General features: G+C 45.2%; 1 protein-coding gene across 1 annotated transcript; it reads right to left on the reverse strand.

The window, feature by feature from the left end:
• Positions 1–4,518: 4,518 nt before the first annotated feature.
• Positions 4,519–12,297, reverse strand: TMBIM1 (transmembrane BAX inhibitor motif containing 1). The gene is made up of 11 exons (XM_053471598.1): positions 12,000–12,297; positions 11,141–11,229; positions 10,693–10,757; positions 9,851–9,904; positions 9,717–9,767; positions 9,194–9,233; positions 9,048–9,085; positions 7,525–7,612; positions 7,107–7,202; positions 5,730–5,783; positions 4,519–5,188 (listed from the first exon to the last, which is right to left on the reverse strand). The coding sequence occupies exons 1-11, from the start codon at positions 12,271–12,273 to the stop codon at positions 5,042–5,044; spliced, it is 996 nt and encodes a 331-aa protein (XP_053327573.1). The 5' UTR covers positions 12,274–12,297; the 3' UTR covers positions 4,519–5,041.
• Positions 12,298–15,926: the final 3,629 nt, after the last annotated feature.

Raw genomic sequence — 15,926 nt, forward strand, 5'->3', positions numbered from 1 at the left:
AACCTACCCTGCTCATCAGCTGGCACGCACGGGCGACACACAACAGCCAATGACAAGCGAGATTGGAAGATCCTATCCAATCCGGCGCCTCCTGCTGAGACCAAGTTTCTTTGACTCCGCATAGAGCGGACGTAAACAAGGAGAAGTACGCATGCGCGCAGCGGGGTGGGCTGGGAAACGTAGTTTCTTTCTATTGCACTTTTCTACTTGTGTCACATGAGTGCCGAGTAACTCGTGGGCGCTTCAATCCTAGAGCCAGTCAAAAGTTTATATAGGTGAATCTATAAAGGGGTATATATATATATATATATATGGGATAGAAGGAGAAAAGGGGCCTGCTCCTGGGAGCTTACAATCTAAGAAAAATAATAGTGATAACAATGGAAAAAAATCATATTTAATATTTTATTTTCATAATAATATGTATATATTAATTATGATTATTGTTAAGAGATTTCGGGAAGCTGTAAAATCAAGGTGGGGAGGTTACCATGCCTCTGGTCCCACCCACTTCTGCCACTGGCTCCACCTCTCTTTACCTTCTGCCACACCCACAATACAGGTATCCCGGTTTCTACTCCTAAACTCCTTTTTTTGGGGGGGGGGGGGTATATGATATGGTACGGTATGTATAAAAAGCTATTCCTGTACAAAGTGGAGGTATCAGCACTAGCATAGGTTGTTATGGTAACAGCACCAACCTTGCACCAGTTCTGCTTTTCAATGAAATCCTCAGAACTGCACTAAAACGTTGCCGCATCAAATGAACCAAAAGAACTACAAATCCCAGAGGTCTTTAGGGACTCAGGAAGTAAATGAGAAGTTCTGCAGTTCCTGTTCCAGCCACATCCAAGATGGCGGCTCCCATCTGCAGGTTGTTAATGTCAAAACAGAGCTCCTTGGGTAATTATTAATATTATTATTGTTATTATTATTATTATATTCATGCCGTGTTGGTAAATCTTCTGTCGTGAGGCTTGCGGGTCCCAGAAAACTTTTTGGCTAAACTGGAGGCTCTGATACCGAGGTCATCAAACGAAACTCGACTCATGCAGCGAATGTATAGATCGAGACAGCTGGGGTTCTGTTTACCGTTTACGATATCTCCAGCTCTCTATCTGTGGAATAAACCGCCGAAGCAGCTCATCACCTTCTGTCTCGTGCCCGCAAACCCTCCTCGTTCTGCCCGGAGGCTCTGGGTAAAGATCTGCTTCTCCGGGTCTTCGAGTCACTCTGGGTCATGGGAGTGGCGTTGCGGAACACCCCCTCCCCGCCCACTTCTCCACCCACAACGGCTAGTTTTCCTGCATGTGGCTAGCCCCGCCCACCAATGTCAATATGACCGCCCACCAACAGCCCAAAAAAGCGAGGGTTCTGCGTAGGTGGAGCCTCGATGTTCCCAGATACGCTCATTCCCCCTCATCTCCCTGATAGATTGTAAGCTCACAGGGGCAGGGAGTGGGTTGTTGGTAGTTTTGCGTTCTCGCTTATTGTAATAGCGCTGCGGAATCTGCCGATGCTCTATAAACATAAAGTCATTTTCTCCTTTTTTTTCAGGCTCTGCGATCGGCGCGTTTAGTAGACGGAGCCCTTTTTTCAGATCTCCGCAAACTCCCCGATCCTTGAATACCGGCTCCGGTTCCGGCGCAAAACCCGAGCTTCCGGGTCCTGCCTACGAAGGCCCTGAATACATCCCGAAGCGTAAAGCAAAGAATCCGATGAAGAAAGTGGGGCTTGCGTGGTAAGACCCCCAATGTCGAGCGCACCGCGATGGGTTTATTTCATCTTTATCACTGGGGGGGGTCCAAAACTTCGTTTTACTCTTCCATTTTCTCAAGGGCCAACCCTAAAAATAAACTCCCCGTATTATCTGCCTCCCCAACTATTTTTTGTGCAAATCATCATCTCTTCTTCTTTACCGGGGCGCCCGGAGACATTAAACTGTCCCTTTTAACTGTTTCCTTAAATGAAGAAAAACTTTGCTTCCAGGAACCATTAAAAGGTGACTTTTAGATAACTTTTGGCGATGTCTTTTTGTATAAATTATTTTTTTTGTGTGTTTTTAGGATAAATTTCCACGTTTTATATCTCGTAGCTGCGACCCGATGACTTTATTTTGTATGTTACAGGGTTATAGGCTTCCCCTCCGGAATCATTCTCTTCCTTCTCGCCAAGCGGGAGGTGGATAAGAGGAGACTGGAGCAACTCAAAGTACGACAGCGAATGAAGGATTCCAACCAGGGGGCGTACGAGAGGGAGAGGTTCAACAGCGCCCCCTAGTGGACACAGCTGGAGGGGGCGAGCCGCTCTGCAACTCACAAACGGGGCAGATTTACTTAATAAGGCGGCCATATATACTGATGTACTGGGACTGTCTGCGGTCTTTTAACCCTTCAAGCATCTTTCCAGCAGTTGAACCGTTCAACTGCTGGTCTACAGAGGGTTAAAGGAGATTCCCAATAGTCAGACTCAGGGAGGAATCTATTTATGGGAAGTTTTTTTATCGTCGTGTGACAGTCTGCGCCGTGCAGATCACGTTGCCGATAATGGGGTTGGGGAAGTGCCTGTTTGCTTGGAAATTAGATAAAGAAATGTGCTCCGTTGCTGCGGTTACGCGGCGTCCGTTTAATCGGGATAGCTTTGTCTTTGTTGGTCCCGGAAAACTTTTTTGTTTTGTTTTTTTAACTGTATTAAAAGATTTACAGAATTGCTTTATATTTTTATTTTATGCCGCTGCGCAGCGTTGTTGATCTTTTGCTGATGGCTGAGAGTGATGTGCTTCAGTCCCGCTGAAATGCATCCTTTATCAGAGGGATCTTCTGGCTCTTTAAATCCCAACGAGACGCTCTGAGGTTATTGCGCTGGAATAATGACGTTATTATCGGACGTTATCAGGAGCCGCCTCTACCCGGCGGACTGGATGGGGCGGATCTGCCGGCAGGTCCGCAGATCAGTCTGTGCGGCTGAGGGTATTGAGAACTACATTACGATGAGCTGGAAAAGGATTTAACTATTTCCGTTTAAAGGGACACACGAGCGTAACTACACCTAATTAGTGCCATGACGAAAAAAAGACAAAACACAAATTTTGTATATTATGGAAGATAACATTTTATTACGATTGAGACATTCTAAAAATCTAAAATATATATTTTTTTTTACTATAAGTCAGTGCTTTAGGATAAACTATCAAAAAAGTAGTGTCCCTTTAAACATGTACCAGCGCGATAGAATACTACACTGAAGTGTAACTCCTTCCTCCCTGGATACCTCTGTCTATCGTGCTTCAACTCCCATCATCCTCAGCGCTCAGAGAGAGCCTAGGCAGGAGTCCTAGTCTAGTAACGGGGGGGGGGGTAAAGAGTGCTGTGTAGCCCGAAAGCACAAACTGTAAACGCTGTTTATGCACAAAAACCTCCAGACTCGAGGAAGCGACTTATTTACCGCCCCCCCCCCTTCTTGCCGCTGTCTGGATGTAGCACTGAGAAGACTTTGCTTTGGAAGCTTTAGAAATATAATGTATCCATCGGTGTTTGTAAACGACAACATTATTTTTATACAATAAACATGTTTAGAAATCACAAAAACAATAAGTCGAGTAACAGTTTCCCAATAAATAGAAAGCGTGGACTCGGCCTCCATCTTTCTTCTCCGATACATTATTTCCAGTTGAAGAATAGCTGGCCGCATTATATATATATTATATATATATATATATATACCCCCACACAGTATACGCAATATATATATATACCCACACAGTATACGCTATATATATATATGTTATATACTGTATGCATACACACAAAACAGGAGATTCTCTTAATTATAAAAAAAAAATAGAAAAAAAGTCACAGATAGCACAAGGAATGGAGTTTTAACGCTTTCTCTGCCAAGGATGTTAGTAAAGCACTACAAACAGGCCTGCCCTTGTCTGTTAATCGCTATAATCTGCTTTAACCCTTCACTGCCCAAAGGATACCAAAACAATTGTAAGGAAGGCACTTTAACCCCTTTTTTGCTGAATTCTGCCATCTCTGTACACACTCCTAAACCACTTTGGTTGAGGCCAAGACTGATCCCAGCCGGCACGCGAACCTCCGGGAGGATGAGCGGCGGATCTTCAGGGCGGATCCGCTACAACGAATCATTTTTTTCCCGTTCAGTAAAACTTAGGGTTGAGCGTTTCTTGAAATATCTAAATGATCTCGGGACAGATGCAGGTAGGGCTCCCTTATTAGAAAAGCGCAGCTTTTTACCAATTATTGCAGGCCAGCTGGTGGCTGAGGATGATGGGACCTGGAGTTTGTGCATCAGAAGCCGAGCAATTCTATTTACACGATGCGATAATAGAATGTCTCTGAGAAAAAAGCCGTAAAGACTTTCCCTATGACTCCAAACTATAAATGTATTTACATGGTGGGGGTCCATCCGGGGCTTTAAATCATAATTTAAGGAGTATCAGGTTTGGCCTTTTTTCTATTTTTTTTACCCATATAAAATGAAGATCAATTGAACTTAGAATATAAACTCTGTACATGTAATTGTGTAACACGCGTGTGCGGCGGGATGTGACGCCATTAGAACTTTGCATATCATTAGACGACAGATCTGTCGCAGCCTCCGCGGCCCTCAAGGCACAGATCCAGGGGCCGATATATCGGACGGACGGGTAATACGGAGGTTAAAGGGCTCCCGGATCACCGGGTACAAATCAAACCAAGACTGGAAGCAGCCCCGCTGGGGGTCGTTATAAGGCACATGTCTAACCCCGCAGCAGGTGACCTTGACAATTAACTCTAAAAATGCTGTGCTTGGGTATATATTACCCCAGATACCCCGTCCCCCAGAGATACCCGCCGGGAGGAACCTCCTATATAACGGGGCTGTAATCGTCCTTGAGCATAATGTATCCCGTCTGTTGTTGCCACCGAACACCCACCGCATGGGGCGAGAGGTGGGCAGGAGCCCTGAAGAGCGCCAGAAGACAGAACGAGGGTAGGGGGGATCCTCTCTGAAAGCACGAGGGGCTGCGTGGGCTCTAAACCCGGCTCCCCACGATCTGTAGGAGACTGGTGAAGATGTAAACGATGTCGGTGTAGATCTTCAAGGCGCCGTAAACATATTCCTCCGGGCTGATGGTGTGCTTCCGGTTACCGAGGACCAGCTGCGTGTCGTACGCCAGGAACTGATGGAGAGAAGACGAGATCACAATCCGAAAAAATATATATATCCCCCCCCCAGCGCTGTATACAGTAATATATTTCCCGGCTCAAACACCACACTGATCTGATGCTTTATGGCAATGCTAATGAAGTCCGTTGCTCTATAGACTTTCATTAGTTAGAGAGTCCAACTGGGTGATTATGACTGAGCCATTCTATTGTTTGCCACAGTCAGTAGACAGCGCTAGAACATTTAGATACAGCTGTCGGGTGTAAAAGCTATCATTATTTTCGAACACAAAACAAGATAATTACCCAGTAACAAAACCTGTTATTTACAGATCAATGAGAAGAATACCATCTAACATATACATATTACAGGGCTGACTCGGTTCAGGGAAAAAAAAGATCCTTTCTACTCATATCAATTCTATATAATTTATGTCAAAAGTCTCACATGTTTTAATCTATTTAATTTTTTAAATAAACTCTTAACTTCTAATAAAAGCACACAATACCCAACCCCCCCCGAAAATAGTACAAACAAAATTATAAAATACAAACCAGTGTAAAAGCAATCGCTCCGATCGCAGCGTACAGCATGTGCAGCCAATATACCTACGAGAGAAAAATAAACACGCTGCTTCACAACCGCCCCATATTTAAATAAACTCACATAGCCCCTCCCCCACATTTTAACATTGACAGCAACAATTATGGGAGTTTTTTTATTATACTTATTTTTAGAGGAACTCAAGGAATTTTGCCATTAATAGACACGCTTCGAAGATTACAGAAACATTAAAATACTTTAAAACAAGAGGATCAGAGGGTAAGATGGAATGTAAGGAAGCATTACTTTATTGAGAGGGTGGTAGATTAGTGGAACAGCCTCCCAGCAGAGGTGGTTGAGGGTAATACAGTGAGGGTATTAAACATGCGTGGGATAGACATACGGCTCCTGAATCTAAGATGAGACCGATTAAGGGTAAGTCTTTATAGCAGGAGAAACGGGCGACCAGACGGGGGCCGAATGGGGGCCGATGTGCCGGCAGGTTCTGTTTCTGCAGTAGGTAACGGTAACCACCAGGTGGCGCCTCCATGACCCAGCAAAAAAAATTCTCAAAATGTTTAGAGCAATGATCTTTCCTATAAGCGCTGAGCGCACCGTCAGCGCCTGAGGCTTTACGGCACATCCCGGCGTCCGTAGGGAGATACGCCAAGCGGCCAGAAACTCCATCGCCGCTCATTACTATAAATTAACTCCATCGGCCCAAACCGGCCGCGGGTTCCACGTAAACGGCTTCGTGTTACATCATACGGGGCTTCCCGGCATCCGGCTGGAACCACTTATTACCCCCCCCCGTTCCATGTTATTAACCCCTGCAAAGGGTCTTCGGTTCATCAAACTCAGATTCTCCCCCGCTGGCATAAAATAGGAGAGATCTTCAAGTCCTCCCTGCATACCCACAAATCTCCCAAGTGTCCCTATTTAGTTTGGCCAGTCCCTCTTTTTGACCTGAATCAGTATTTCCTGCCCTGATGCCCCAAAATCTCCTGGGATGTGAAACGGTTCATTGGCATACCCCCCAAAAGTCCCTAGGCTGGAGGATAGCCCCTTTTTTGGCTCCCCTGATGCCCCTTTTTCGGCTGCCCTGATGCCCTCTTTTCTAGTTGTCAGAATGTTTGCGGGGTATGAGGGGATCGCAGGGTTCTACAGCCCTAAAAGCCCCGATAATGTGTATAGAAACAGCAGGGAACGGCTTTATAAATTAAACGGGGTAAATAAACCCCATTATTCTTCTTCTAAATGCCCCGCCCAGTTACATAAATACCCAGTAAAAGTCACATAAAAAGTCAGTAAAGCTCCATCTCTAACCACACCCCTAAAACAAGGATGTCCCTCATAGGCCATGTGGAATGCTGGGGGCGGGCACTCACGTATTTAAACGCCAGGACGATGGCCGTTACGATCCCAGTAATGAAGACGACGATCCCCAGGACGGCGAAGAATCCTCCGCAGGACGTGAAATCCACCTATCGGGTTTATAAAGCGAAACGTCAGATTCCCGCCGGCCGCAGACAATAAAATAAAAGCGTCACTAAACATTACGGAGCGAACGGACTGTGTCTGTATTACGCCTGACCCGGACCTCGAGCGAGGGGTTAAGCCTGACCCGTCCCTCGAGCGAAGGGTTAAGCCTGACCCGTACCTAGGGCAAGGGAATTAAGCCTGACCCGTACCTAGGGCAAGGGAATTAAGCCTGACCCGTACCTCGAGCGAGGGGTTAAGCCTGACCCGTACCTCAAGCGAAGGGTTAAGCCTGACCCGTACCCCGAGCAAGGGGTTAAGTCTTACCCTGGTCTGGCAGCAGAAGATGGTCACCGCGAAGGCAACGATTGTTGTGATGCCGATGCAAATCAGGACGGCTTTGGTGCTGTAAAAACTACGCGGGAAAAGAAATCATTGGTTTATGGAGAAAAATAAAATGACATCATCACTGATATTATTAGTGACACAAATTGTCCATTATCTGCTTTATTTCCGAGGATACTTTCGTTACCACGGATACATTTATCTTCTTCATTCCACCAAACACACTGCAGGCTTCCCGATCGTCGGAATCAGAAATAAAACATTATTAGCCTTAAAAATACTGCGTCGTCACAGCTGGCGGATAATCTCTGTGATTGGATTAAAGGGTTAAACGAGTCTGCTTGTTCAGAACATTTCCAGTAATGTAGATTAATCCACAGCGGCCACTCAAACGCCCTTCCTTCCGGGACTTAAATCCCTCTCCCTGTCTGTCTGTCTGTCGCCCTTGGGACGTCCCTACGAGTTTACAGCATGTATAGATTTTACTTTACTGAAAGGGTGGTGGATACAAACAACAGCCTCCCAGCAGAGGTGGTAGAGGGTAATACAGTGAGGGGATTAAACATGCATAGGATAGACATACGGCTCCTGAATCTAAGACGAGACCAACGACTGATTAAGGTTTGAGTCGTTACAGCGGGAGAAACGGGCGACTAGACGGGGGCCGGATGGGGCCGATCTGCCGGCAGGTTCTATGTTTCTACAGTAAGTAAAAATTAGTTTGGGAAGTTAAAGCGGGAGTCCCTCCAAAGCTTTCAATTCTACTACAACTTCATAAAAGCCTTTCGCTTTCGTTTTTATTAAAAGGCCGTTTTTTTTTTCCATTATTAAGAGATTTTTGTAATTTACCCGGAAGCTTCCACTTTAACTATAAATTTCCAGCTTCATGGCTGAGCTTCTCCTTCCGCTCGGCGTGCGGCTGAACCACAAGAACCGAAGCGAAAGGTTATCGCTGGCGATCTCACGGGGGGGGGGGGGGGGGCGTTACATTGTGACACGGAAGCGTAAAAAGGAGTCCTGTATTTGTTACTTCTTATTATAAAGGAGACTTCAGTGGCTTGTTTGTTAACGCGTATCGGATTGCATTTGGCCCGGATTCCATTATATCTCGCTGCATGTAAATCGATGCATTATTATTATTATTATGGGGGGGTTAAAAAAATAAGACTTCCCATTGGCTGCTTCTATTGAAACAGGAAGCATACTTAAGTACACTTCCTGCACATGTACTAAAGAGCTGGCGCTGGAGTCATCTGTTCAGCTGGCATGCGATTGGCTGCCGCTCAACATTCAGATTAAATTGGAACTCTTTAATTATTTTAATGGGGGGGGTGCATATTCAGGAAGCGTACTTAAGTATGCTTCCCGATGCAGTAAAAGAATGTAACATTAAGGTTATTTCCCAGAACGCTCGCGCCCGGACGACGCACTGAATCCTTTTTCTTGCCGCTGAAAAGGATTCTGGGTAAACGGAGCTCAGGCGATAATAACGATTTATAACGCACCTTGCAATAGTCCCCGTCATAAAGGACATGGCGAGAGTCTAGAGGGAAACAAAAGACTGAATGAGCACGAAAATATTTACGGTAACGGCCCAAACGCGCTGAAAACAGGCGGCGTTCATTCCTTTTCATATTAAACGGATACTTACAAAAACGCCCAAAAGGATTATATTCCAGGGAAAACGCCTCCTAGAGACGGGCGAGAAATTATCAAATGTCACAAATCACCTTTTTTATAATAAAAAAATAAAAAAATAAAAAAAACACACGGGCTAATATATCTTAACTTTCGTCTCTCTACATGATTATTCCTCCCCAATATGTTATTTCTTCCCTATGTTTAAGTTGCTGATTGGTTTAACGGTCAAAACATTGGTTAAAAAACCTGTACAGTTTATTATTTTCATCTTCTGAACACACTTTCTTTCTTTCTGCTCCTTTCATGGCTGCCTAAGCCAAACAACTTAATGGGGAGGAATAAATACACAAAATTTGTGATTAATTTGTAATTTTAATTAAACATTCTAATTAAATGTAATCAATTTAGCCACAAATACAGGTAACCACAGAAATAAATAACAATAATAAATAATAATAATACCAGTAGTATGTCGGGGGATGGGTATCAGCGTTAACAGCACAGACCTAAAGAGATCTCAAATTAACCCTTACCTGGGACCCTCGCAGCAGACCAGGACCATGTATGTCACAAAGAACACGGCGCTGCGGATGAGAGAGAAGGTAAGGATCTCCGTATCGCTTCGAACGGAGCGTAACGTACAGAATATATCGCGAGATATACTTACTAGGACGCGTAATAAATCCCCGGCGTGCGGATTATAAACGATTTCACGGGTTCCCTGCAAAGACAGACATCAAACGATCAAACAAACGCTGCACGTAACGCGGGGCGCCTCTCAACATTCCGAGATCTAGAACCCGGACTAAAAGACCCCAAAATCGTTTCAACGAATCAAAGCCTGAATTCTCCGGCTGGAGTTATTTCATTCATTACAGGATATCAGGAACGGCTGCTTAACGCCACGCGGAACCGAGCGACCGGCCAATAACCATTAATATAACTATTATTAGTATCCAATAATGGATTATTATTATTATAACTATTATTAGTATCCAATAATGGATAATTATTATTATTATTATTATAACTATTATTAGTATCCAATAATTGATTATTATTATAATTAGTATCCAATAATTGATTATTATTATTACTACTACTATTATTATTATAACTATTATTAGCATCCAATAATTATTATTATTATAAATATTAGCATCCAATAATGAATTATTATAAATATTAGTATCCAATAATGGATTATTATTATTATTATTATTATTATAACTATTATTAGTATCCAATAATGGATTAATGGAGTTTATCTCTGCTTTATGATAATCGGCTGCTGAAGAATAAGACAAACAGAGCCGAAAAACCCTTTAGAATTCCCGTTCTGATTCGTTTTAAAGGAACTCCAGCCAGAGATTGGAACCGGAGAGGTTTTCTCAAACGTTCCATCTTTGGGACAGGGTTTCTGTAAATGTCTGTTTTGGGGAAGACATCAGATATTTCCTCTCTTAATAAATTAAAAAAGCCCTGTTGAAAAAAAAACACGAAACTTACACGTAGGTGAAGACGGCGATGAAGGCCACGGTAATCAGCAGCTGGACGGTTATGATCGAGTAGACCTGGAAGAGACGCGCATGACGTCAACAGACAGACCCCAGCTCCTTCACAACGAACCTGGCGAGCGCTCGTGATGGACCCGCCACCAAAGGCCACGTTATCATCTTGGTGAAGTCTATACCAGGAATGGCCGGACAGAACTCATCCACAACATTAGAACCTCACTAGTATGAGGAATGAAGAGGCTGATGGGGTTGGTCCTGTGGCTAAAGGCCCATGGAATAAAGCCGGGCTTGGTGTTGACGTGGTGGTATCACGGGGCCATACTTGCTTTGCTCAACAGATGCCTATGAAAGTAGGTGGCTTCAACGACGGCATCTTAGGTGACTTTATCAGAGAGGAACATCAGCCAAGCAAAGGGGCTTCCGCGGTAACGACGTCTTACCTTCCGGATGAAAGTATGGCGCACGGCTTTGTCATCCCAGGAACCAAACTGTCCATCTTGGTCATCTGTCCTGTATATGCCGGCATCACCTGCACGTGACGAGAAGGGTTGTGTGATGGGTTCGGGATATTTGGAGGCTCGGGGTCGGCTGAGGAACTCCAGCTGTTGCTGTTTGATTCCTTTCACCCTCTTAAGATGACGCGGGACAGCAGCTGGAGAACCACCAGGTCTACCCAACAAAAGCCAAAAGATGACTGGACGCGTAATTAATATTAACCTGCGCGGCTTCAAGGTTTAATGAAATACATTCTATTACGGAATCCAGGAATTATATCGGTCAGAAGAACAGTCAGACCCGGTATTGCTAAACGAAACACACCGGCCAATAAGATGCGAGTACGGCCACCAAAATGGCTTTCTGTAATGGCACGGCCAACTCCTCGGAGAAGCTGCCCGCCTTACGTTAGTGGTTTATACTGGGGTTATGTTAGGGTTGTAAACGGTTAAACATGACCAGAGAGACTGGGGACAGGATCGCTAAGCAGAGCGCCAAAAACGCGGTAGACGTTACAAGCCGCCATCATTTGTGTCTAAAGGCATTCGGCTACCTGGGTCTACCTCAGGAGCCTAAACATGAAAGGCTGGAGAATTTCATGAGTTGGGGGTAACTTTAATTGCCCTCCCTCCACAAACCATAGAAAGCGGAACCGAATATTTCCTTAACGTCGCCCCCGTCGGTGGAATTAAGAAGTTTGAAGGTTTCTGACGATGAGTTTTGAGTACTTTCCTGGTCGTACGAAAACCCAAATTCCCGGAAACTATTTAATTAATAAAAAATAAAATAAAATAAACCAGTTACCTGTGTTCAGAGGAATCGTGGGCAGAATGGGCATCACGGGGGGCTTTGGAGGCTCATTGTGTCCCGGCTCCGGGTATCCACCGTGTGAAGGGTAACCCCCCGGCTGAGGGTAGAAGCCCCCAGGCTGACCATAAGCAGGAGGATAAGGGCCAGGCTGTGGATAGCCCCCTGCCGCAGGGAATCCCCCCGGCTGTGGATAACCCCCCGCTCCAGGGTATGGCTGATTCAGGGGGTCTCGGTCATTGTACGGCGGTGGGGCACTCGGATAGGACATAGCTGCACCTGAGCACAGAGACGCCTCTACGTTTACAACCTGAGAAGAGGGAGAAAGGGCATTTAGGAAACGGTTAACCCTTTCATCCTACTAGCCGTGGGTAAGAAAAGGCTGAGGGTCTCCTTGGATCTAGAAAGTAAATTGAAATATTAAAGGTTTTATTATTAATGACGAGAATATTCTGGTAATAAATGTCAACTGAAACATAATCTATATATTCCATGTGTAAAAAAAAAAAAATGTAAAAAAAAATTGCTTTGAAATTTATTTAGAAATACAAAGTAATGAGAAAAATAATAATTATACAATTAGAAGGTTGGTTTGTAATAATAATAATAATTAAAACATTTTTTTAAAAAAGTTCAATAGTTCGCTTATCGCTGTATAAATTTTATGAATATTAGAAAGAATGGCATCGCTTTGGTCACAAAACAATCTATCAGTCTGTTCGGTTTTTCCCCCCCAGACCCAATAAAACAGCTTTAAAGTATAATAAATGGCAACAAAATCTCCAATATTAAAGTAAAACAAAGTGGGTTTTTTTTTAATATAAAACAGAATGTTTTTCTGTCTGTAAACACATAATTACAGCTAAATGGAATACCGGCTGGGGGACCCCGCTGGCGCACACAGGGGCGTCTGTTTTAGGTTACAGGGACATCTTTGTGAATTAACCTAGCCCCCCCCCTTTGTGACGTAACGAGGCTGAGCGATCTTTTTGTTTCTCTCTACCGTATAACTTGTGCTTTTTTTATTATTATTTAATTTACCAATAAGGCAGTATTTTCTATCAAGGACAGAGAAGGCCCGGGATAGTGGGACGGCTCTGTCGCTTTAAGGCCGGCGGCCGGCTGATAATGGATATGCGCGGGTGGGAGCGCAGCGCTGCCGGCCGGCAGCCATTTGCAGAGTGTTTCAGGAAGGTAAGCAGTTCATTTTATGGTTATTTTTGTATAAAATATATGTATTTTGGGAACAAGCGTTATCAGCGGCGAGGCTGTCTGGCTCCCTGCGCTGCCCCTTTAAGGGAGGCTTTACAGACGCGGCGATGTAGGTTGCAGAATAAAACCCTGCGCGGGGTGCGGCTCCGGAATTATTTGGGAGGTCAGGTCTGACTAAGCCTAAACCATGACGTTCATTTCTAAAAATAACGAATCAACCCGCGGCTCCGGATAAAGATTTCAAACTTTAAAAAAAAAACTAGCATACCTCCCAAGAGTCCCCGTTTAAATAGATCAGTCCCTATATGTGCCCTCTGCCCCTCTCTCCTCCCCCTGATGCCCCTCTTTTCTAGGAGAATGTTTGCTGGGTATGAGGGGATCGCAGGGTTCTATGGCCCTAAAAGCCCCGATAATGTGTATAGAAAGCAGGAACCGGCTTTATAAATTAAACGGGGCAAATAAACCCCATTATTATTATTCTTAACGCCCCACTCAGTTACACAAATACCCCGGTAGGGCACAAAGTGTTTTCACAGTCCCTACCTAATGGGTTGTTCGGAGAATTCTTTGTAAAGCCCAAATTTTAAATACTGTAACAAAGTAGTAACCGGCCCATCCTGCCCCCCCCCCAAATCCACAGTTACCCCTGGGGGAGAAAGAAAAGTTTATTAAAAACGAAAATGTATTTAGTGAAAGCGAGAAGCGAATCGCGCGGGGATTTCCGTTTTGCGTGCGAGGCCATGCGAGGTTCAAAAAAACAGAATCTGGAAACGGAAAAATCTGGGTGGGAAAAACAGACCCTCGTTTATCATAAAGACAGACCCCGCGTGTCATAACATTTGCAGTAAGTTCTGTAAGCGTTACAGTCCGCGGGGGGGGGCTGGATATGTTCCAAGCTACAAGCCGTCCGGAAAATACTCGGAATACCGGGAACTGTCCAAAGAAAAAAAGTTACAGAAAACGCGGTGATTTCGCAGCCCCCCCGTAGAAGAATAAATATTAATGATACGTTATAAACACTCTAAGAAACAGACTTACTTTACGAAGAAGCTGCAGCTCTGGACCTGCAGCTTCCCTCGTCCTCCAATATTCACCGCTTGAAGCAGCCAATCAAAGGCAGGAAAGCTCTCTTATTGACAATCAATGGGAGAAGTTTCCGAAAACACGCACCGGGTCTCGTTAATCCCCTTTACAGGGGGGGGGTTAACGAGCTAAAGGGACCCCTCAGCTATCAGATGCATTAAAGCGCATGCGATGGTCGGCGCGTCACATTAAGGATGCTTTGGTTTTGTTACCCCACATTCATGCCCACCTGGGTGACTGAGTGAGTGAGTGAGTGAGTGAATGAGTGAGTGAATGAGTGAGTGAATGAGTGAGTGAATGAATGAGTGAGTGAGCCACGAACTCTACGAGTAACAGCCCCAAATCAGGTCATTCGGTGCCTTCTATTCTAGGGAATAACTCCCATAACACACACCCAAAAAATCATAACCGCGGCCGTCTCGCCCGCATCAGAGCATCACGGATTCCCCGGCCGGGTGATTACAAGTTACAGGTAGGACCGCGCGTCTCTAGCGACTTTTGAAACAATCTCTGTTTTGTTGCCGGAATTTGTTTGGATGACGGGGGCCGAGTGGCCCCTGACGCCGCCGGGGGCCGATAACGCTACCCGGGCCGCTCGGGGACTCAGACTTTCTCCTACGATCACAGCCGGTATTTCTAAAAGGTTTTATTAACACAACCTCGGCATAATATTCCTCAGCGGGGGGGGGGGTCTGGCACTGGGCACGGGGGTCTCAAAGCCAAGAGTTTAAATACAAAAGACTGTCTGTAATACAGCGGCCAATATTTATATAAAAACATTCTGACGCCAATAACAAAAACTTCACAATACAAACGCGAGGGGCTCCGGAACGCACGCCATGGGGTATGGAACCCACGCAAGCAGGGGCTCCGGAACACTGGGAAGCCCCCCGGAGCCACTGAGAAGACTCCAGGCGAGAGCTAGAATACAGAGTATTCTTATACAAACACGCAACTCCCATCACACACAGCACAAGCGGATTAAAGGTGAAGTTCCAGTAACGGAGATCCAGGCGTGTCGGGCAACAGGTGAGCAGAGGGGGGAAGAGAACGAGGGGGGAGAGAACTAGAGGGGTCCGGACTGAGCTCACGATCCACAGACACCGTAACCAGCCGTGGGTCCCGTCTTAGATTCAGGAGCCGTATGTCTATCCCGCGCATGTTTAATCCCCTCGCTGTGCTAGAACGTTAGGGACGGTAACAGTTTCTGGAACTCGTTAAGGAGCAGCTTCTTACTACATATAAAAGCGACAAAAACTGGTTTAAAAACAGCAACCAAAAAAAAGGACATGGATGCCGATCCGGACAGCCCTGCTTGCAATCAGATGGAATCCACAGAACAGGTCGGGCTGTTGGAGGAATTTGGGTGGAGCGGCTCGGCTGGGATCGGCATTCATGGAGTTCTAAGAAATCTCCCGAGCCCTCGAGGCGAATCCGCCTTAATAAATGATCCAAGAATAAAGCTTTTGCAAGAATTTCTTATTACATGAACCCGTACACCATTTATATGCTTTAACAAGAGGGTGGTAGATATGTGGAGCAGCCTCCCAGCAGAAGCGGTAGAGGCTAATACAGCGACACGAGACGTGGCTTCTGAACCTTTATAAACGGGCAGATGAGACGGGCCGC

The sequence above is a fragment of the Spea bombifrons genome, chromosome 7 (assembly GCF_027358695.1).
Source record: "Spea bombifrons isolate aSpeBom1 chromosome 7, aSpeBom1.2.pri, whole genome shotgun sequence".
Lineage (NCBI taxonomy): Eukaryota > Metazoa > Chordata > Amphibia > Anura > Pelobatidae > Spea > Spea bombifrons.